The 23,309-nt window shown below is 32.1% G+C and overlaps 3 protein-coding genes across 5 annotated transcripts in view; 2 read left to right on the forward strand and 1 right to left on the reverse strand.

The window, feature by feature from the left end:
- The first annotated feature begins 2,740 nt into the window (after nucleotides 1-2,740).
- LOC111057821 lies at nucleotides 2,741-4,655 on the forward strand. Its single transcript, XM_022345292.2, has one exon. It carries the CDS (start codon nucleotides 3,032-3,034, stop codon nucleotides 4,328-4,330), a length of 1,299 nt encoding a protein of 432 aa, XP_022200984.2. The 5' UTR covers nucleotides 2,741-3,031; the 3' UTR covers nucleotides 4,331-4,655.
- A 4,689-nt stretch (nucleotides 4,656-9,344) lies between these two features.
- Nucleotides 9,345-23,296, reverse strand: LOC111057829 (glutathione S-transferase). Of its 3 annotated transcripts, none has more exons than XM_039420417.1 (5): nucleotides 23,023-23,296; nucleotides 15,088-15,228; nucleotides 13,363-13,530; nucleotides 10,241-10,383; nucleotides 9,345-9,630 (listed from the first exon to the last, which is right to left on the reverse strand). In XM_039420417.1, the coding sequence occupies exons 2-5, from the start codon at nucleotides 15,218-15,220 to the stop codon at nucleotides 9,466-9,468; spliced, it is 609 nt and encodes a 202-aa protein (XP_039276351.1). In that variant the 5' UTR covers nucleotides 15,221-15,228; nucleotides 23,023-23,296; the 3' UTR covers nucleotides 9,345-9,465. The 3 variants fall into 3 exon arrangements, with proteins under 3 accessions (XP_039276351.1, XP_022200993.2, XP_039276352.1); XM_022345301.2 differs by lacking the exon at nucleotides 23,023-23,296 and adding an exon at nucleotides 16,760-16,941; XM_039420418.1 differs by lacking the exon at nucleotides 23,023-23,296 and adding an exon at nucleotides 16,271-16,511.
- LOC111057812 (non-lysosomal glucosylceramidase) overlaps nucleotides 20,146-23,309 on the forward strand; it is a 49,477-nt gene continuing 46,313 nt past the window's right edge. Inside the window, exons 1-2 of the mRNA XM_039420415.1 lie at nucleotides 20,146-20,504; nucleotides 23,019-23,107. Of these exons, the coding sequence (XP_039276349.1) occupies nucleotides 20,362-20,504; nucleotides 23,019-23,107 (232 nt within the window). The 5' untranslated portion in view covers nucleotides 20,146-20,361. The remainder of the gene's footprint in view (nucleotides 20,505-23,018; nucleotides 23,108-23,309) is intronic.

The following is a 23,309-nucleotide window of genomic DNA, read 5'->3' on the forward strand; positions in this document are numbered from 1 at the left end:
CAATACATGAGAAAACAAATTAATTAATGAGGCAATGAACATCACGATGGTAACTTTTCCGGTGAAAGCATGGATAGATATTAGGATAGATAAAAGATAGGATAAGCATGTAAGCTTATGCTATCTTTTAGTAGCGTAACCAGGATTGGGGCTCCCTTTAGACCTTACCTAGTGACCTTGCCTACATGAAGTTGATGAGAGGGGGGTTAGCTTATTTTTTTATTGGAACTTGTTTTTCGTTTTATGAATGTTTGGATTACACATTAGTCTCGCTAAAATAAGTTGAGACATGGCCATCTATCCGAAGAAAAATACTAGCGTTGCCAAATTGTGAAAATTGCAAATTTCTAATTTAACCACTGAATTTTCCAGTAGTGCTGGTAATTTTCAGGGTTCAAGGGTGAAGAGGAAATTTAATTCTAGTCCTTTAAAAAGAAGAGGTTGAATCATAAGCTTTCTCGACTAACGGTAGGTATCTAATGTTGACTATAATTACAAGTACTGGGAATTTTCTTTAAATTATTTCTGATCAACGTTTCCGCTTCCACCACCCACTTATCTTTCGAAACAAAAACGTTTCTAGCATGCATTAAATTTAATGTTTTATGCAGGAAATCTCTCAACATTGACAAACATAATATTAGTTAAAAAATAACTACAGTACGGTATGTGTGAGATAAAAATTATTTAGAAACCAATACAAAGGTGATATTTTCATAGTTATTTTGATATAAAATTCTCACGACATCCTTTAATATTCTAAGATAAATAAAATAACCAAAATAAAAACATTTTTTGGGATATTTTCAATTTTGTCAAAAGATTGAATTTCCTTTCAATCCTTCAACCCAGAAATGTTTTCAGCATTACTCATTACATTACATTATTATATTATTCTATAAATAATATAATCGTGGATTTTATTATTCTACATACAATTGTGTGTAATAAGTGGTTAAATTTGGAAATTTCAAAAACCAGTAATTTTACTTAATTTAGCAACGTTGTTATTTATTCCTTTGAATAAAGAACTGAACTTATTGGCATTAACGAGACGGTCTCTATCAATACAATTGCTATTGCTGTAATCAAACACTATTTTTTAGTATACATCTAGTATTGTAGTTGAAAAAAATTACAGGTCATTTTTACATAGTGCATCTTCGATCTTGGATTTTTGGGCCTCGTTTTTGACCTTCTAATAAGGAATTGTAGTCTAAAAACCCCCTCCCATCGCTGCGCCACTGCTATCTTTTCTTTATGATACTATGTAAAATTGAAAAATGAAATTTTTGCTTTCCTTGCCCTACTACGATAGGTAAGGAAAGTATTGCTTTCCAAAAAAAAAAAAATTAAGGTACCACAATTTCAAGTTTTCTATACGTGTCGAGGTCCCCTGAGTCCAAAAGCATGGTATTGGTCTCTGTGTGTGTTTGTGTGTGTGTGTGTGTGTCTGTGAACACCATAACCACCATAATATTAACCCCATTCCTAATTAACCGATTGACTTGAAATTTTAAACTTAAGGTCCTTATACCATGAGGATCCGACAATAAGAAATTCAATTCAAGATGGCGGAAAAAAAGGCGGATAATTACTAAAAAACCATGTTTTTCACGGTTTTCTCGAAAACGGCTCTAACGATTTTCTTCAAATTTATATCATGGATAGCTATTGAATGCCCTATCAACTGACATGAGTCTCATTTCTGGGAAAATTGCAGGAGCTCCGTAAAATTCTTGAGAAAAATGGCGGATAATTACTAAAAAACCATGTTTTTCACGGTTTTCTCTAACGATTTTCTTCAAATTTATATCATGAATAGCTATTTATAAGCCCTATCAACTGACATGAGTCTCATTTCTGGGAAAATTGCAGGAGCTCCATAAAATTCTTGAGAAAAATGGCGGATAATTTACTAAAAAACCATGTTTTTCACAATTTTCTCAAAAATAACTTGACCGATTTTTTTCAAATTCATAACCTGTATAGTTATTTATCAGCTCTATCAACTGGCATGAGTCTCCTTTCTGGGAAACCAATGGGGGTCCACCCGCCCATCCATGAGAAATGGACTATCTTAGTAACCTCCTTCTCGTGCATGAGGTAGTCTAGGTAGGTAGCGCAGTTCATAGAAAGAACACAATAATTATAGTCGAGATATTTCAACTGTAGAACAGCTGTTTTTACGACTAAAAAAATGACGACTAAAAATATCATCGAATTTCACAATTCACACAAAGAAAAAGTTCTCTGAAAACAACTGTATATACATACAAATACAGAAGTCTGATCGTAGTTTCAAATATGAGCAAGGAAAGTTGTGTGAGTGTACTACCACAGAATATACAGAATGGAAACTTGTAATCAATCGCCTATCTAACCAATGCTTTTTACATGACGCCAATACTAAACACGTCACGTGACCTTGCGAAGTTCCAATCCTGGTCTTCTGATTGGCTCGTGGCAGTGAACGAGATCAATTGATCCGGATCATTGAAGTGATCCGAACCTACCATCAATACTATTACAATGCGGCGCTTCCTAACAAGATGGCGGATTTTGGCGTCAGGATATAGCCAAGTTTCCGTACTGTATGTATACTGTGGTACTACACCAGATTTTTAAATTTATCGGCTAAAAGATACAATATCGATCTTAGTCTCAGTCGATTTACAGTATCGACTTTAGAAATGTTCGTCTCGTCGTCTGCATCTACCCGTCATCTGTTCTATATTTTCAATTCAATCTTCATTCTCCAATGATAATTTTACATTCCCTGTTCTGTTTAGTTGTCCTGCATTATGAAGTGATAACGGTACATAGACCGGTTTCTTTTAGAGCAAAATTGACAAAATTTCTATTGTAATAACACTTGAGTGTATCAAAATATTTAACATATATACAAGGTATGACATTTCAACTACAGTTATTGTTTTATCAGTGATTTTGAATTTGTTCATTACAAAGTGAGGTTATGTTGTGTTGAATCGTGAAAATACAGTTGAATAGTTTTTGTATTTGCACCACGATGAGGAAATATCATCAACTAATTCTGGTAATTGTAACTGTTTCAAGTTTATCCACTCTATTAATGTATAGACACGAGTACTTGAAATTGAGGTATGTTTTAGAAGTACTCAACTTCTTTGGGAACCAACAAGGAACGGTCAATAATTGCTTAGTATTAAATGATACTTTTGTAAGAGACACTAAAAGTAGATATATATTTGGTAACCCAACACCTTCATGGCTTAAACTAGGGCCTCATTTTGTTTATTCAGCGTTTTGGGAGGAGCAAAATGAAAAAAATTATGTACGAGCTTTAGCAATTGGACCTCCATCTGCTTTCACTAACTTTGAGTGTCACATCTGGTTTGATCAAGGAGACGTCTTGTTCTCAGAAATGGGGAAGTTTGGATATTCTGTTAGGAATATTCATCGTGATAACGATTATAAAGATTCTAAGACAAAAATCTATGAACTTTATTGTGAACCCATCGAGACTACACCAGCCGGTTCTCCCCATGGTGTTATATTTATTCATAAAAAGCCTAAAATGAAGATAAAAACTTTTGTTCCAATTTATAATACTTTGAGTAGGATTGAAAGCGCAAACTATTCAGCTGTGTGCGTCAAAGCTGATGTTACTGGACTGTCAAAAACGTCAATACTAGAATTTATTAGCTACCATCAAATTGTTGGAGTAACCGATTTTCTTGTTTACGATAACGGTTTACATCATAGCATTCTGTCTGAACTTGAAATGCTAATAGGCCTTGAAGGATTTATCCGTTCAATTACCACTCTCAACTGGAACTTTCCCTTTGAAGATTTAGACCTGCAGTTGGTATTAATGGAAATGGATTGCCTTGCTAGAACTTCTCGAAAAGTAGAGTTAGTCAGCATTCTGGATTGGGAGGAGTATATCTTACCCAAGTACTCGAATAAACCGACTGTTCTGAAGATGCTTGGAGAAGTGCTAAAAGACGACAGAAAGACAACATCCTTCGATGTATCCACAGTTTTGTGTTGTACTGACATGAAAAACGACAAAAGTGCTGATAAGTCTTGGCCAGTTGTGCTTCGCAAAACGCAATGCATGCCTTTAGACGTTAAAAAGAGTATTATCTATAATCCCAATGTTGATCAAGATGTAAGAAAACAAGATATGCCTTCAAATTTCGGAAAAATATTCATTTATAAAGCCTGTAGCGGGCAAAAAACAATCACAAAGTATGAACCAACAATGGCCCAGTTTCTAGGTGGTCTCATGACAAGTAAACTTCTCAGACTGAGAAAGTCAGGTACTTTCATCTTGAATAGTTGAGTCTCATACCCCTTCAATTCAAATGTTTTAAATTGGATTTTTCATTCCTTTTCCACTCTTATTTCCTCTATAGGCTTCATGTAAAACCTATTCTTTGAGAACTGTTGCTCACATTTTCTATATCATCAGATCTATAGGCTAATAAAATTTGGTGATGCGTTGAACTTTCAACTGTAGCCTGCAATATTAGGCTTTACCTGAATTCAAGAATATATATTCTGCAAAATGAATATATTATATTAAGGTTGTAAAGGTACTGTCTAAAGCTGCGTACACATAAACGCGCCTCCAACCCGCACCGAGCACGCTCCTCCCTCGTACCGCCCTCGTTCCTCCATCGAACCACAGTCGCTCCGCCCCCGCACCCATCATGAACGTTACGGAAGTTGTTAGATCTTCTCGCGTTCCCAGGTCGAACCACTGTTGCTCGCCGGTCGATCATCAATCGCTCTGCTGGAGTGACGTTCGGTTGCGGAGGAGAGCGAAAGTCTGTACGCACCTTTAGCATTGATTACATAATATAAAAATAAATCTACAAAAATAATCGATAACCCCCCCTAGTGGCATAAGAAGCAATCCCGTAACGTTGTACATTGCAATCATTGTACCGTTAATGTACAATGTTTATTTGCGTTAGCTTGTGCTTGTTATTGATACTAGGAATCTCTGTTGGATTGTTAATTGTTATATTTCTAATATAGACTATCTCTACCAATCGGACCACTATAATTCTTCAGTGGTGATAAAAAATATTGCAACCGTAATTTTTGCAATCCTCATCAAACAGGAAAATATTAAAATTAAATCTTAATTATACAGACAGCGACAGCATAAATTAGTTTTATAACTTTATCGGATCTGAAAACAATAAATTATTTTGTTATCACAATTAGATAATACAGATGTAAGATGTTTTGAACTTTTAGGGTCGGTTTCCGAGCTCGGAATTTAGCTAAGTCCTAGACTTTGAACAGCTAGAGTCAGAAAATTGGTTTTCCAAAACGGGGCATATTCGCAGTCATTGTCATAGTCACGTTTGAAATGAATTTCGAAAAACTAGAAAATTGAACATAAAATAAAATAAAGAGAAAATAGTGTAACGTTTCAGCTATTTTGAATTATTTAGGAATGTCTAATTTCGTCAAGGACAAACGTTTCCAATTATAGAAATGAGAAAATAAAAACTACAACTACTATTATAAAAGCTGCGACTACGCCCCGTTTTGGAAAGCCAACTTTCTGACTCCAGCTGTTTAAAGTCTAGGACTTAGCTAAATCCCGAGCTCGGAAACCGGCCCTTGAACCTTCCTAGGGTAAGCTTATCCCTTTAAAACAAGGGGTAGGACTTTTGATGACTTCTAACTATCAAAAAATAGCTACGGGCTCAAAAATTGTGCCCAGATATTCATAATAGAGTGCCCTCTATTCCTTATTTTAAGCATTCGTTGCCTAGACTTCATATGACAGATTATTCAATTTGGCATTTTCTTTAATAGTAGAGCCACTCTAATACGCCGCCGCCCGCGTATGTATGACTTGACACCTTTTCAATACACAAATCTCTTGAATTTAATCTAATTATAAATAATCGTTCATAACTATTGGAATTTATTGAAATTATTGTATCAATGTAGTTGTAAAAAATAATACAGTCGACTATACTAATTGTGCCGAATTTTTCAGATTAGCAGTTTTTTGGTGTTGAAGTAATAATGAAAGAGAATCACAAAAATTGTTAGTTATACTGTACTTCCAAAATTAGGCTGGTTCTCAAAATTTTAATAAAATCATTATCTTTTCTTGAAAATATGGACCAGGAATATTTTTTATTAATTATCAGATTTATTGTTGATGATTTTTTGGAGGGTAGATTGTAATATTCTGCATACTTATATCTTAGTAATATCCCTGCAATCACTAGTTGTAAGTAATAAAGTTTCGCAGTGAGATTAATATAAGTCTTTGAAAGTGGTCTTCTCTAGAATATGCCTACTCGTATCAAATGATTCCCTGTTATTTAGTTCGTTTCTCAATACTATTTTCCCCTGGCTTTCCAGTCTATTTTCTCATCATCCCAAAACTTTTCTTATTCTCTTCACCTTATAACTTATATAAACCAATTTGTCTGTTCATGCGCCACTGATAACATATACTTAAATTAATTATATTTAAGATAAGTTACTTATAAGTACGATAACTCTTACTTATAACTCAATGGCAAGAAGACCTTATTATTGTATTTTTCATCATCAATAAGTTTTTATTGTAAGAATTCTCACTTTGCAATTCTAGTTAGAATTTTAAACACCCTATTTCAGTATAAGCAAATACTTCTAACATTCCAATAACTGTTGTTGCTGTTTATTTTCTTTGTAGAAAATCTTAGCCATTTTTATTCGATAGGAAATCTAGAATATTAGGAATAACAGAAAAAATTTCATTAATTCAGTACCGTACTTCTTCTCTGGAGTAAGTTATACATACTGTAGGACTTCTTCTTAAATTATCATGTAGATTAAGAAAATGAGGTTGTGCATGCATCTGTAGTCTGTAGTATAATAGTATTTTAAGTTTCAAAAATTGAAATATACTTATATATCGCCTATAAATAATGAAAATATATTTTTTAATATGAATATTTGATAGTATTGTACTTGGTAACTTTTATCAGACTCAAATGTAAAATTTATTCCAATTTTCGAGACTATAAATTAGTTATGAATTTTTATACTTGATATGTATACCGTATACCCTTTGCTTTTTTCTAGCTTCACATCAATGTTCAGATTATGTTAAAGTATCAACATTTTTATTTCATATTAACATTTAATTTTTATATTAACAATTTCTTGTTTAAAACTTGATTGTTCTTATTTTTACAAAGTTACTGAGGAGTTATTTTTTTGTTTCGAGAAATTGCCTTTTCTAGGATTTCTGATCTCTTAATAGAGGATAAGATAATCATAATTTGTAGTTTATACACAGTCACTCTTCATACTATTCACTTCCATCCTCAAAATTCATTAGTTAAATTTCATAATTCTATCCAAAATTTTCATATATATATATATATAATATATATATATATATATATATATGATAATCTCAGTCCTATGGATTTTCCAGTTCTGTATAAAAAATAGAATTCTATCTTTGTGTTTATCTAGATATTCTAGCAATTATTTTAAATTACTGTATATTAATGGAAATTATTGCAACATTTAATTGTCGTTGTTTGGGCGTACACTTGAAAGAATACTCTTAAAAATCTGCACCGTTTGTATTCAAGCCAGTACTGTTTATTTGAAAAATGGAACTTTCTAGATTTAGAACTTTCCTCAATTAGTCCAAACAAAATTGTGGTTGACATCATCAACTCAAATATATACATATTTAAATAAATATATCGGTTATAAACAAATTGAAGATTTAAAGACTATAAAGGCTGAGTTAAGTACTCGTGAATAATTTCATATCTTTTGGAAATTGGAAAATCTATTGATATTTTCAGAAGTCAAGACGGTATTCTGTGTAAACTTAGTCATGTTTGAATCTAGGACTGTTCAATTTTTTGTTAATAATTTTCAACTATCATTAGGTATTTGTAATCAATTGTTATTCAATGTCATAATTTCTAATAGACCTTATGTTTATATTTTTTTAAATCCTACTGAAAAGTTTTAGAAGAGTGTTTGAAAAATAAATAAATTTATCGTTAAAATAATGTTCTCTTCCCATCAGCAAGAGAAAAACTAAGGAGTTCCTTTCTTTAGCCGTTGGGTACTACTCAATGAATACTTGTAGTTTTATATTAATATATATGTGAAATGATCAGATTAGGTCTTCCAGTAAACAATCATGTCTACATGTCCCATCACATCAGTCTACATCATTCAATTATTGCAATTTCAATCAGATATAGGAATTTTCAAATTGTCTGCAACTTGACGTTAAGTTGAAATTTGTGATTCAAAAAATTCAGCTCAAATTCAATATATTATTGAGTTTTCAATTCTGTACTTTCACTTAGGTATGATTCAAGTAACTTGAATGATGTAGACTTCTGTGAGTTATCTGTGTAGAATCAGCACCATTGTTGAATATTGTTATCGTATTTATACTTTTGTACATATTCAAATTATTTATGAAACAATGAATTCCAATTATGTGCTAGGTCTATGTGGTAGGAAGAAAGTCTCTGAATCTTGAGTTATACCTACATTTTTGTAAAGTATTGTTACAGAATATTTATGAGAACAAATAATGTTTATATTTATGGAATTGATATTTACTAACAAAGATGAATAGCTGTTATGCAATAGTTCAGTTGAGTTTCATTGTGATTGCTATGAAATTAGCAACATAGTTTTATGACAACTTTCAATCCTTTCATAATTCATAATGAACATGATTGGATCAATAGATTAGTCTGAATCCTATTTGGATGAGGAAACTGTAGCACATTCCATTCATAAATTTATATATTTTAATAAAACTTTGAGTGCATCTTTGGTGACTAAGGAATTATACTTGAAGAGTCTATATAACCGTAGAAAATGTAAACATAATTTTATGACGATATATTGTGATACTATTACTATACAAATTGGAAAAGCATGGATGAATTTCTTTATCTTTATGGAAAGTCTAAATGCGCAAATATATCATGCCTTCAATCTACTTGTATAAAAAATACTTTTATTAGTTGTAACGCTCAAGTGCTATAACTTCTTATAAATCTATTATTGAAAGTAGCATACTTTGCACGCTGTAAAACTATATTTGAACTATACTCTATAATGTATTATCTATTAGAAAATGATCTGATCTATAAAGTTTTATATTTTATAAAATAAACTATCCAGAATTTCTTTAAATCACCTATCTTGTATTTATTGACTTCCTACTCGTTCATAATCCTTGTTCAAAATTGATTGTTCAAGCCCTGGCTAAATATAATTGTCCAAAATAAATTGTACAAAGCAAGGGAAGTAGTGAAATAATTTCTTAAAAATTAACATACTTTAAATTGAAATTTATTCAGATGAAATGATGTGTGATATTAATAATGTTGCTTAGATTTTTGCTTTAGCACTAATATTCTAGCTTATGAAAATTTTCTTATAAATATGCTTCTACTTCTTGGGTACAGGCCGCTTCTCAATCCACGCTTTTATTTTGGGCAGATTCACAACTTTATCATTCAACGCTTTTATGTGTTCATACTTGTCGATTATATCGCTCCAAATCGTAGTCATGAATTCAAGAATAGAAATGAAGTAGATATCGCCCCAGGACAGCTAAAAAAGATGAATAAATCAAGATATTAGTTGGTGATAGAGGATTTTATCAAATGCATAATTCTATCAATACTGTATTATATGTTTATGTATTCGGTAACTTTTTTCGCCTATGAGGGAGTGTCACCCCCACACAATATAAATTATATATGTCAATTTTGTTCAGATTTATCCTGAACCAATATTAAGAACTTTCAAATTTGTATGAAAAGGCATTTGTAATAAACTAGTTCCTTTCGATTTCCCTAATGTAGTTTTATATCTTTAACACCGTTTACTACCAATAATCAATAATAGCCTGCTATGATTTGCTGTGTTGAATAAATAAAATATTATATTCTATTTCAGCCTATTATATCATGATCGCAATGTCCTATAGGAATTAGTAATGCATTTTAATCAGTAGTAATACAACCTGGCAATACATTATCATTTCAATTTGTGATGAAGAATCAATCGATCAATTAATCGGTTGGCTTACTTCGAATAAAGATCAAATAGTTTACAATAATCATTATCACATTATATAAAAGCATTGCGAATATCAATGAAGGCTGCACATATAATATTGCATTGGAAATCACCAAATATTGGAGATAAATAAGTTTACCTTGCCATTGGCCAAGTATCCACCGTTATTCTTGATGTGATCGTTGAATTTGTTGAAATAGAATGGCACTTTTTCATTCAACAATGTCTCCTCAAGCTTTTTTTTCGTAGCTTCATCACTCTCTTTAAACCATTTGCTGATGGCTGAAAAATATTATATCAAATTAATTAGTATGCTTTCCAGTTAGATAATATATTATAATGATATCTGAAAATATCACACTAACTAAATATCAGGAAAGTGATTACCACAGCAGTAAATAGAGGCATAATGTCTAATCGCACAAATTCAATCATGTTGAAAGGGGCTGCTGCAAGCCAACTCCAATAATTGACAGTTCAAAATCACTTTCTAAAAATTTCTCAACCTTCACATAACTGTGTTATTTATTCATCTCATCATAAACATCCAATCAGCTATAGTGAACAATTCAACAATGAAGAAACAATTCAACACCTTTTTAAACGAAACATAAGCCAATTTCACACTCATAGATTTTTTCCGTCCTTATGAATTCTACCAGATTAAACAGAACTTGACAAACTTCATCTGTTTAATCTAATAGAACTTATAAGGACGAAAAAAGTCGAAAAATTGATGAGTCTGTAACTGGCTATATAATGGCAAAATTGCTATTGCTAATTGCCAAGTGCTCACCCAAAATAAATCCATCGATCCTGAAAATCTTTATTGTCAAGAAATACAAATTCAACATACCATCGCAAAAGCGATTTTATTAGAAAATATAATATATGGAATATAATTAAAATTAAAAATGAAAGTAATATAAATGCTTTCATGTTTTGCTGAGGGGTAAGCATACTATTTGAGCTTCAAGCTAGTGTGGGTGACGACATAAAGTTACTAACTACATATAGTTAATCGTTAATCTATAGTACGGTACAATCGGAACCATGATGATAAGTTAGCGATGAGAGGATTTGAGGTTTCAGGTGTGTTATGAACCATCCGGAAACAGAAGGTTAAACGTGAAAAACTTGAGATAGCAGGGGTAATAGATAATATCTATTCTCTTATATCTATCTTTATGTATCTTATCCTATTGAATACCGGTGTGCGAACAACACGAATGACAACGGAGTCAATAATTCAATTTCACGATCTTGCAAGTCAGCAATGATAAAATATTTGAACAATGGAAATACTGTTTGAATGATATTATTATCAATGGTAGAACCTCTTTTGCTAATTTATAATCTTGTTATATGTTTAATAATAATAAGATTATAAATAGATTAAGATTATGGTGAAATAATAAGATTATATATTTATAATCTTGCCTTGAAATGTTTTATACATCTTTGTGTTTTAATTTTGTAAAATTACGTGAAAATGTTTCAATTATTAGTGATTTGAGTGTGATATTTTTGTTTTCTATCCAGTTTCTCAACCTTCAAAATGCTTAGTTTCTGTTGTTTTTGAGTGAAAAAGGACCAAATTTCAGAAAAGTGGAATCATAACCTCATTTTGGACTTTTAAAATAATATTATCTAAATCTGGGAGAGAAATAGTACAAGGAGTATCCTTAGTTTTTCTCTCCCATTCAGTGCTTCTTGTAAAAATTATAATAATAATAAATAAATTATTCATATAAGAGAAATTTATCAATTTATTCTTAATAATTATAGTACACTAAAGCTGGGTTTACACCAAAGTTATTAACAAAATGTTAATAACTTAATCCTTATAGATTCTATTGGATTGTACGGAACTTAACAAACACATATTATAGGTTCATCATTTGTGTGATAAGTTATGTTCAATCTAATAGAATCTATATAAGGGTTAAGTTATTAACATTTTGTTAATAACTTTGTTGTAAATGCGGCTTTAAAGTGCTATGTTTCGATTATGAGAAATTTATTTTTCTATTATGTTCTATTCTTTGGACTAATAAAATCTTTTTCATTTCATTTTCAAATGTAACAGCCTTACATGATCGGAAGTCATTGAAAGTATCAATCATGGTGTCTATCATCAGATCCTCCCACTCATTACTTCCGGCCAGGCCAGCTTTCTTGCCCAAGTACCTTGCAATGGCAGTCGATTGACAAACTTGTTTCCCATCAACTTCAAGCACAGGAACTTGGCCGTAAGGAGTTGCTGTAGGAGAAAAATATTAAATAGGTTAAACGTGAAAAACTTGAGATAGCAGGGGTAATAGATAATATCTATTCTCTTATATCTATCTTTATGTCTCTTATCCTATTGAATACCGGTGTGCGAACAACACGAATGACAACGGAGTCAATAATTCAATTTCACGATCTTGCAAGTCAGCAATGATAAAATATTTGAACAATGGAAATACTGTTTGAATGATATTATTATCAATGGTAGAACCTCTTTTGCTAATTTATAATCTTGTTATATGTTTAATAATAATAAGATTATAAATAGATTAAGATTATGGTGAAATAATAAGATTATATATTTATAATCTTGCCTTGAAATGTTTTATACATCTTTGTGTTTTAATTTTGTAAAATTACGTGAAAATGTTTCAATTATTAGTGATTTGAGTGTGATTTTTTTGTTTTCTATCCAGTTTCTCAACCTTCAAAATTCTTAGTTTCTGTTGTTTTTGAGTGAAAAAGGACCAAATTTCAGAAAAGTGGAATCATAACCTCATTTTGGACTTTTAAAATAATATTATCTAAATTTGGGAGAGAAATAGTACAAGGAGTATCCTTAGTTTTTCTCTCCCATTCAGTGCTTCTTGTAAAAATTATAATAATAATAAATAAATTATTCATATAAGAGAAATTTATCAATTTATTCTTAATAATTATAGTACACTAAAGCTGGGTTTACACCAAAGTTATTAACAAAATGTTAATAACTTAATCCTTATAGATTCTATTGGATTGTACGGAACTTAACAAACACATATTATAGGTTCATCATTTGTGTGATAAGTTATGTTCAATCTAATAGAATCTATATAAGGATTAAGTTATTAACATTTTGTTAATAACTTTGTTGTAAATGCGGCTTTAAAGTGCTATGTTTCGATTATGAGAAATTTATTTTTCTATTATGTTCTATTCTTTGGACTAATAAAATCTTTTTCATTTCATTTTCAAATGTAACAGCCTTACATGATCGGAAGTCATTGAAAGTATCAATCATGGTGTCTATCATCAGATCCTCCCACTCATTACTTCCGGCCAGGCCAGCTTTCTTGCCCAAGTACCTTGCAATGGCAGTCGATTGACAAACTTGTTTCCCATCAACTTCAAGCACAGGAACTTGGCCGTAAGGAGTTGCTGTAGGAGAAAAATATTAAATATAATAATTAATCATTTATTTAAACAGAGCTACCTACTTGAAAGTTTTATTACTTAGAATTACTAGTACCAAAATAAATGAGGAAATGAAAAGGTTAAGCTACTGCTAATTATCATGTACCTAATAGAAAAATTTATTATTATAGTGTACAATATACCAAATTATATAAATGGAGTTATGCATATAATGACATCAAAATCACATTTGGACTCCTCAGTGGCGTAACGTACACCCCCGCTGCCCCCGCGGCGCGGGGCGGCCCGTGTCCCTATGGAGCCCGGATAATATGTAGGCTAATATTGGTTTTCTGAAAAAATGAAATTACCCGGTCAAGGGAGCCCGGGTTAGGACCCGAAATGATAATTATATATTGCATACTTTAAAAAGAAAAATTAAATAATCATGGAAGTAACTTTTGATAAAAAAGCAGAAGTTTCATTGTGGAAAATGACAGGTTTCATTCATTGTGTAAGAAGAAATATGCAATAGAACAATGTTATCAGTCTGGTTATAGAAAGGATTGATTGCAGAATTTGGAGGCTTGTAGGAGACATCAAATCAAAGGTTTTTTTTATAAATTATTATCTTTATTATTTTAATAATTCATGAATCTTAAGACTAGAAACTACTTACTAACTCTAGTTCTAGCTCTAAAGGTTGGATTCTATATTTATAGCTTAAAACATAATTCTTGACTTGAATTGTGGAATTCAATCGAGAACAAGTTCAACTAAGCTATGTAATTCACTCGAGAAAGATGTACGTTCACATTAGAGTTTAATGCTTGGTATTAAGGGAGAAGGGGGCTGGAGAAAGGTGATACGATTTTAGAAGAGGAGCCCGGATTTTTTTTTTGCGGGGGGGCCGGTTTGGAAACGTTACGCCACTGGGACTCCTTGTACATGTTAAACAAATTTTAGAGGAAGATTTGTCCCATTCAAGAGGAGAACAAACTACTTGTATAAATTCGTTGTTGGTTATCCATCTTGTTTCCACTGGAATATTATAACTATTGTTGTGGCCACAACAAAGAATGTGAGTGTCACTTTATAGTTATATAAGAATACTTGAGATATAAGATAGGCCTTTTTTGCGATTTTTTTACAATTACCATATTTCAGAGAAACATAAACATTTATTATTGAAAAAATCAAAGTAGGTCAATTGATATAAGGTGTCCTAATAGAGTGAGAGAAAACGTCAGAAATTAAAATAAGCCTTATATTTATGTACCGTTTGGAAAACGTTTATTTTTTGTGGTCAATAATGTATTTCTTGGTAATAAGCATCTAAAGAATCCTACTGTTTTTTTTTTAAGTTTAACTTTAAATTAGCCAGTAAGAATATTAATATCATCTGTGGTAATTGTGTATACTGTATTTAATAGCATGGTCGCCAGCTACAGAGTGTAGGACAACAAACTTATATATTAGAATCATCATTATTGGTTGCTATCCATAATAATGTTTATAAAAAACCCAAGTTCTAAACTAGTAGAGCATAATTATCTGGAATGAAATAATTTATCAATTTACTTGATTTGATTGTTGGCCATTGCTCCCTTTCAATCCGATTATCTTCAAATGGGACATCTAGATAGGACAACATCCATCTGATAGGTTCTCCCAAACCAGCAAAGTTGAAGTAGGTCAACTTATATGTAGGCATTTCAGCAGCTGAAAGGAGTGATAAAAAAGTACAATAAATTTATTTTGAAATGTGATAAAAAGATGAATTCGATGTCAAGAAATTGTAGGTTTAAAAAATTGAACACTTTCCTTTAGCCTCTTTATTTTACATGACTACATTTTTTGTACGGTAGTTAAAAAGCTGATATTGTGGTAATTATTCATATTGAATAAAAATACTAAGAAATTGTCAAATCCACAGATTTATTGAAATAAAATACCGGTTTCGGTTATTACACCATTGTCAATCTCTGATAAACTCTGATGAACAAGAGTTTATCAGAGATTGACAATGATGTAACAACCGAGACCGGTCTTTCTAAGTATCAATAAATCTGTGGTTTTTGACAATTTCTTGGTATTTTTATTCAAACAAATTATTTACCTATATGGCAGTTTTCATTACTATATTTTCTCTATAGAGTAAAATTATTGTATTATTATTTTTCCTTTGAAAAAACATATTCTAAAAGAAACATTATGTAAAGACAAATTAATATAATCCAGTACGGTACGGTAAATCAAATTTAATTTCACCATGGTACAAGTTGTAGACTTAATTTTAGTAGAGTACTATTAACAATTTTTGACGGTTCGAATCTTTTTTGACGTCTATGAAACCCCGTTATTCAGTTGCATGTCCATAATTATTATAATAGGAAAAAACTTCCAAACCGGTTACAAATTCCTCTTATTTCAGCTATTAGGCTGAAATCACACAAAAATTTATAATTTGTCTAGAAGTGTGTATCCTGTAAAGTTTTTTTTAGAAATATAATAATGAAATTATAACAATTATCTCACAGTAGTAGAAATTTTTAATCAAATTTAATTTTCAATTACCGTATCATTATAGTAATAATTTAATAGAACTAATAAAGACTGTAAAGAAAATTGTCTATGAATGACATGACAAAATTTCTGAGGCACCAATCTTATCATCTAACTACAGTATAATATTTTATTGAAATATGTAAGTTATTTTTTCAAAACTTTGATACGGTAGTGTTCCCGTATACCAGCTACCTACTTTATTTATGAAGCATACACGAGAGGTTTTTAATGGTATATTGTGTAAAGACTATAATCCTCTTCTCTTCAGGCTTAAAATTAAAAAAAAAACTGAATGATTCAAGATTATTCAAAAAGATTTTCCCATAAATCAAATACACTTTTCTACCTAAAAATAACAAGGTGATAAAAAAACTAAAGAATCCTACTGCAAGTTTCAATATACCAAACTGTACAGTACCAAATTACATAAAATTATAATGTTATCTATTTTTTGATGACATGATGAAACAAACTGACATTGAATTAGGTACCGGTATGACAAGTAGGAAACTGTCAACTATCAACTTATTCTGAAATTGAGAAATTTATGATACATTGTACAGTATGTACCGGTACCGGTACAGTATATTTCACATTTTTAATTCAAGTTATTCAATTTCTACACAAAGAACTGCTATATTATTTAGACCTAAAGATTTCTGAAACTCATAAAAACGTATCTTACCGATTTAAAGCAGTGTTTGTTCTCTCAGCTATCTTCCCAGTAAACAATCTTGCTCAACTGAGTTATTTTCGATGTCGCTACGCCGGAGCAAACAACAGGTTTCATAGATTACAGTTATCTAGGAGCCCCTCCCTTTACTCAGCCCGTTTGGTGGTGGGGATCTTTCCAACACACGAATGATTATCATTATTACCAGCTCTGTTCCCTATTCTCTGTTGGTTCAATTACCATCAGTGTTGCCAAAAAGCGGGTAATTACCCGAAAAGCGGGTAATTCTGTGGTTAATGGCAGATGGAGGGTAAAAACCGGGTAATTGGAAATGAAAATATTAATCTGTTTTTTTATTTTTTCCTACAGATACCCTGAAAAGTGACCATTTGTGCACTGATTGCAGGCTGCAAAGAATCACTTTTCCGCACTAGTGCGCAAAGTGAGTACTTTGCGTACTCCAGATTTGCAGCATGACAACGCAAAATAGTTAGTAGGTTATATGGAGCACCAGTGCAGCAAAATCAAAATTAAGTTGGTAACAGTGAGTGGGCTGCTATAGTGAGCAGAGGTGCAACGAAGCACAACGCGCAAATTATTAAGTAGATATTATAACCAAGGACAACGACAGCACAGTGCCACCACAGCACACACCACACAGCTGCTGCCCCCCGCCATTCAAACACTACTACATTATTCAGGCAATTTTACCCATAATTACCCACTTTTCATATTCAATGGTAACTGTAGGAAAATTTAATGTGAAATACGTGCGCAAAGTTCGTTTGCTGCACTCAAGAAACCATTCCGCCCTCGCCTACGGCTCGGGCGTAAACGTTTCTTTCGATGCAGCAAACTGTCACTTTGCGCACTAGTTGCACAAATAACTATTATCTTTATAATCTTCCACAAGAAAATTATTTTTCATATTTTCTCATGTTTTTCGACATGTGGAGTGGAAAGTAAGTAGGGAATTCTTGGTTGAATAGGGAATTTTTTGTTGATTAGGGAATTTTTAGTTTGTTGAGGGTAATTTTGACGAAATGCGGGTAATTTTTTGCTCTGGCGGGGGTAATTGGGAAATGTTGGACTAGCAACACTGATTACCATTGCAAGCATGAAGTAAAGGGCCTTGAGTATTAAGTCTATACGCTCTACGGCTACACGAGCGGTTTATTTTCTCTCCGCTTAAATTTTCGCTGGTTTCTGTTCACACAAGCGGTTTTTCACGCACATAGGCAGCTGTTTTTCTATCCGCATTAATATACCCGCTGGTGTATGATCAAACGCACTAAATAGGAGATTCTCCTCTTCTCTGTGTCAAACGTGCGATTTTTACGCAGTGTTCTGTACACGCAGCTTGAATTCACTCGTTTTTCATCATGTGTAGTCCGGGCACAACACAATTGAAACCTCATTGTTGAGTTTTCATGAATTCGGATAATTTTTAATAAATAAATAAGTCAAGTTTGGTGTCAGAGTTCTCAGGTAGCATGTGATCAATATATTTTAGGGCTCTGACATGTCTTGACTTGATAGGTAGCCGGGACAGACGATCCATCTGGAACACGGGGAAAGCCGTAGAAAAATATCTGGTCTTCCCGAGTAAATTTCCAACAGTTTATAGATTTTTTAAATTTTAAACATAGGTACTAAGTTAATGAGAATAATTTCAGTGTAAGACTTCAAAATTGTTGTCGCCACCTTAGTATTAATGGAGTAATATTGAAAAAGTAACAGTTTTTCTTTATAATAGAATCAAAATTTCCATTTGTGTTCTTACGATTTGTTTGAATAATATGACTCGAAAATATTTTCTGCGAATTTTATTTTTTAATACCTATCTAAAATTGTGCGACATCCCCACTTTGTATTCGCTATTATTAAATCCTGATGAATTATATTTTCTTGACGATTATTACATATTTTTATATATAATTTATCATTATTAACAAGAATAAAAATTAATCACATCAGATATACGTAAATAACATTAATTGTAGCTATACATGATAGAAAACGGTGGTATATAGATTTGGCAGCTCTATGTGCTTTCTATATAAGTGAATCTTTCTATGTAAGTTATACTATAGTGAGGTCCACGTTATAATGACTGTGGAGAAAGATAGGAGAAAAACGTTGCCGATCCTCTGTTTTGTCAAAGCCTTCTATAAATGGCAGCTGATACAGGCTTATTGATGTAATATTAACGGTTCATTCTTGTTTGAAATAATCAATTACCGGTATATTTTACTAAGCAAGAGATTATATTTTTCAATAATTTCATAAATTTAAGATGACATATTTTGTTAATAAGTTATTAATTTCATATTGTTAAAAGACGATCTGTCAACAGAGCAAAGGGAGAAAGAGATAGTGCTATCCGCTTTTTTGAATGATAGACAAGGATAGCAATACCATTGCAAATCAAACACTGCCATTATAACATGGAACTCACTATAGTGAGTATTAGATAAATTTTGGTGTTGCAATTCTTGTCTATCATTGAAAAAGCAAATTGCAATTTCTCTACCTCCGCAACGCTAACAGAACGTTTTTACTTTCCTTGCCCTATTACCATAGGTAAGGAAAGTATTGCTTTCCGAAAAAAATTAAGGTACCCCAATTTGTAAATTTCTATACGTTTCAAGGTCCCCTGAGTCCAAAAAAGTGGTTTTTGTGTATTGGTCTGTATGTGTGTGTGTGTGTGTGTGATTTTATATTCCCAAGTATCAGGCTTCAGATACAATTTAAACAAAAAAATTCAAGTGGAAAAGATTGAGCATGAAAATCTTACAATTAATGTTCAGTAACATTTTCACCTAAAATTGAAAGTAAGCTCGATATTCGAGAAAATGTGATTATTTCAATTGCAAACTGTTGATACTATTAAATCATTCACTATGAAGAGATAGCAGACCTCGTGTGTTTCCAGCCTTATTGTCCTGTCACCAGCTGGATCAAATCTTTGAACAGTAGACTTGATATGCGCGGGAACACTAACGTCAGGTGATCAATTTTCATAACGGCAAGGAAAGTTGTGTGAGTGCGCCACACCAGATTTTATTTAACAATGGAGAAATATATGTAATTAACAAAATATTTAATCTCAATACGGTAATGAAAATTAATAATTTAATCATTGTCAGTATACCAGTATCAGCTATCTTCCATGGAAGGCAGTGGCAAGACACAGAATCGGCAATGCCATATTCCCCTATCATTCTTCACTGTCATTGTGTAAAGTTTAGGTTGTCAATTGTTCAGATATCAATCAACTAGTGGATTGGCTACACTCAAATCGAGCAACTATAATTTTGAAAAAACTAGTGCGAACAAACACCGTTTCATGATCAGCTGTGTGGCCTCCCACAATGCATCATCACCACAAGTACATAACCTAATTTATCTGAGTTTGACAGTCAGAAACCGAACCAAACGATCCCGGGATTTAACGTGAAAGTATAATGAATTTGTTTTTCTTAAGCCGAAAGTAGTTGATTGACACGACAAGACGTGATAAAAGTCTGTATTATTTTATCAATTTTGATTATTAATGGGTACATTATTCAAAAAGTTTTAGTTTTTAATTAGTTATTTTGTAATAACATACAATGGAAAAATTGTCGACATTACACTCTAGGAAACCAGATTTTGGATGGACTGTTAAAATGAATCATGTCTTTCCAAAAAAAGGAAAACAAAAATCCCCAGTGAGGATTCGACAAATTTTGCCGCTTATACCATTAATTCTCAGGTAAGTTTGTAATTCTTTATAAAAATAGGCTATAAGCTACGATACGGTAGGTATAATCTTGAAAGTAATAATAAAAACTGAATATACCGTACCGTATGAATTGAAATGGATTATTGAATCTTTTCAAGTCAATTACCTTTGCCTTAAAATAACAGAGAGGAGAGTGTCCGAGCGCCTCCACTGCATGCATCTATACACTCTATGTGGAACTTCAATCTAGAAACCAGCAGAGGCCTTCTCTGGTTTAATTAAAGAAAATCTTGTAAATCCTCTACAGATTCAAATATCTTCATTTTATTAAATACTTTTCAAGTATCACGAGTTATTGAAGTAGTGGAGAAAATCTCTTGATTGAAAAAAGTCTTTAACTTGCCGATATGTGGACACTAGTTCAAGTTTATTGCTTTTCCAGAAACAAGAGGAGGCCTCTGCTGGTTTCTAGATTGAAGTTACATAAAGAGTGTATAGACGCATGCAGTGGAGGCGCTCGGACACTCTCCTCTCTGTCATTTTGAGGCAAAGGTAATTGACTTGAAAAGATTCAATAATCCATTTCAATTTATCTTATTCAGTTTTGACTTTAAAAATTATACCTACCCATAAATTTTCAGTGCAAATCGTTGACTGTAGTAACTTATACTGTGTTTGGTCAAAACTCACTTAGAATTGTGTTGAATGTTAATTTTTAGTTGTTAATATTGAATTTATTTTTATATTAACATGTTAAGGCTATGTAATTCCCTGTTAATTTATTGTTTTGAAAGCTTCGATGATTCGTAAATGGTAAGTGAATAGGCTACCCTTTAAACTGTATTATTCTATTTAAAAATGCTTTCAACTTTTCTGGTACGGTAGGCTATAAGAAATTCAAGTATATCAATCTACACAATACTGGAACCTGATTGACTTCCTAGTAACCACAAAAAATGCAATTGTATATAACGCTTCTTATTCACTACTAGCTGGCACGGCAAACTTTGTATCGCCAAATAGTTCGATGCATCTTATGACAAACTTTAGCTGGATGCACCTGATGTGGCGCGATGCGGCATTTTGTTTATATAGATAATATTCCAACTGCAAAATAAATAATTTACTAAAAATCAATTAATTCTGAACCTCGAAGACAGCACAATTATTCAAAACAAAGCTATGTCTTTAGAGCATGTAAGTCTTTAACCTGAGGCCGCACTGCTGGATGGTTACACACAGAATAGTCATTTTGTTGTTTTTAGTTGTGGCGTTTAGAATAAAATACATTGGCGGTTATGGAGCAGCACACACTCTTGTCTACTATCTACCGATGGCTGTTGTATGACGCAATGATTATAACAGCTGATTTTTATTTCTGTGTGTGGTCAGCTCACAAAATCTTCTCCCATAAGGATTACTTTGAAGGACCGTAGGAAAGAGTCCTGAAGTCGGATTATAAATTTGATAGGCCATAAACCTGGTCCTGAACATAACAAATACAACTAAAAACATCATCAAGTTCGTTGCACACATAAAAATTTATTGAATGTAAAAATTTGAGGCTTGATTTTTATTTTTATAGATAGATTAGCCAATACAATTGAAAATAGGTAGTGTCCCACTCATGTTTTTCATTAAGAGTCTCCACTGGATGCATGAAGCTTCTTGACTACATGAACCCCCTGATACTGCTTGAAAAGGTGATTCTAGATTGGAATTACAAATATTGTATTGAGTCACTGCTGCGTGCTTCTCAACATGTGAAGTTTAAGTAACTCTAAAAAAGTCAATGAGAGCCTGCAAGAGAACTTGCAATGGCTACAAAGGAAATGATAACAAACTTACAGACTTACATGGTTGCATGAGGAAATGATTACAAAGGACAAGGGCTCATGAATGCTCAGCCTATCCTCAACTTGTGCATTTTATTAGTTAAATGTATCACTATCAATTATCATCGGTATCAAGGGTGCCTAGCAGTATTGACAAAACCTGATATTTGATCCCTTATTCTATTAAATCCAATTTTTTCAAAGAAAATAAAACTGTGTATTTGTAATCTCATTTGTATTCTTGTATACTTTTCAAACTACACCCCAATATGGTACTTTGTTGTTGGGAGTGTTTTTCGCGTAACTTACGACATGGCCTAGTCTTTAATTATTGGGAAACCTGACCATCCTTCCATATTTATTGATAAATTTTGTTTCACTTAATCAAAATAATCAATTACTTAGTATGTCTTTATATAAATAGTTCATAGTTTTATATCTAAGTAATAGATGTAGATGACGAAATGAAATGTTAAAAACTTGATTCCTTTCAAAATTAAGTACGTTTCATAGTTACTGGAGAATTTAAAACGCTCTACCCTAGACACAAGTTTTCAAGTATGCATTTTTTCAGCAAAAGCTGTAATTTTTTAATTCATTACATTTAATTTGAATATTAGATGATTTTACATTTCAAAAATAAAATCATGCTGAGCCCAGTGAATTTATTAACATTTGGGAAGTTTTTTAAACAATAATTATTTTCTAGGTACCTGGTCTACTACTGTTGGAGGTGGCTTAGAGGAAAGCTTACTATCATGGATTTTGTGAAACCTCTCAACGCCAATCCAATTTGTGGTAAGTTGATAGCAATTACGATTTCTGTATAAAACATTGTCAAGCTAGCAGTTTTGAGACAATTTTATGTCAAGAAATAGCCGGTATTTGTTTGATTATCGTAATAGTACTCAGATGCCCAGGTATAAACTATAGTTTTAAACTTTAAGCGTATGATTACTCGTACGTGACTCATGCTTTTATCGCAGTGGCCTCGATTTTA

Source organism: Nilaparvata lugens, chromosome 2, assembly GCF_014356525.2.
Source record: "Nilaparvata lugens isolate BPH chromosome 2, ASM1435652v1, whole genome shotgun sequence".
Taxonomy (NCBI): Eukaryota; Metazoa; Arthropoda; class Insecta; order Hemiptera; family Delphacidae; genus Nilaparvata; species Nilaparvata lugens.

Bases quoted from the DNA above. Each gene is read 5' to 3' on its own strand.
- LOC111057829 (XM_039420417.1), bottom strand. From the start codon at position 15,220: ATGCCTACATATAAGTTGACCTACTTCAACTTTGCTGGTTTGGGAGAA. The intron at 10,384-13,362 runs GTAAGGCTGTTA...AATATTTTTCAG, and splicing joins TTTCAATGACTTCCGATCAT to CCATCAGCAAATGGTTTAAA. The intron at 9,631-10,240 runs GTAAACTTATTT...CATCTTTTTTAG, and splicing joins GATACTTGGCCAATGGCAAG to CTGTCCTGGGGCGATATCTA.
- LOC111057821 (XM_022345292.2), top strand. From the start codon at position 3,032: ATGAGGAAATATCATCAACTAATTCTGGTAATTGTAACTGTTTCAAGT.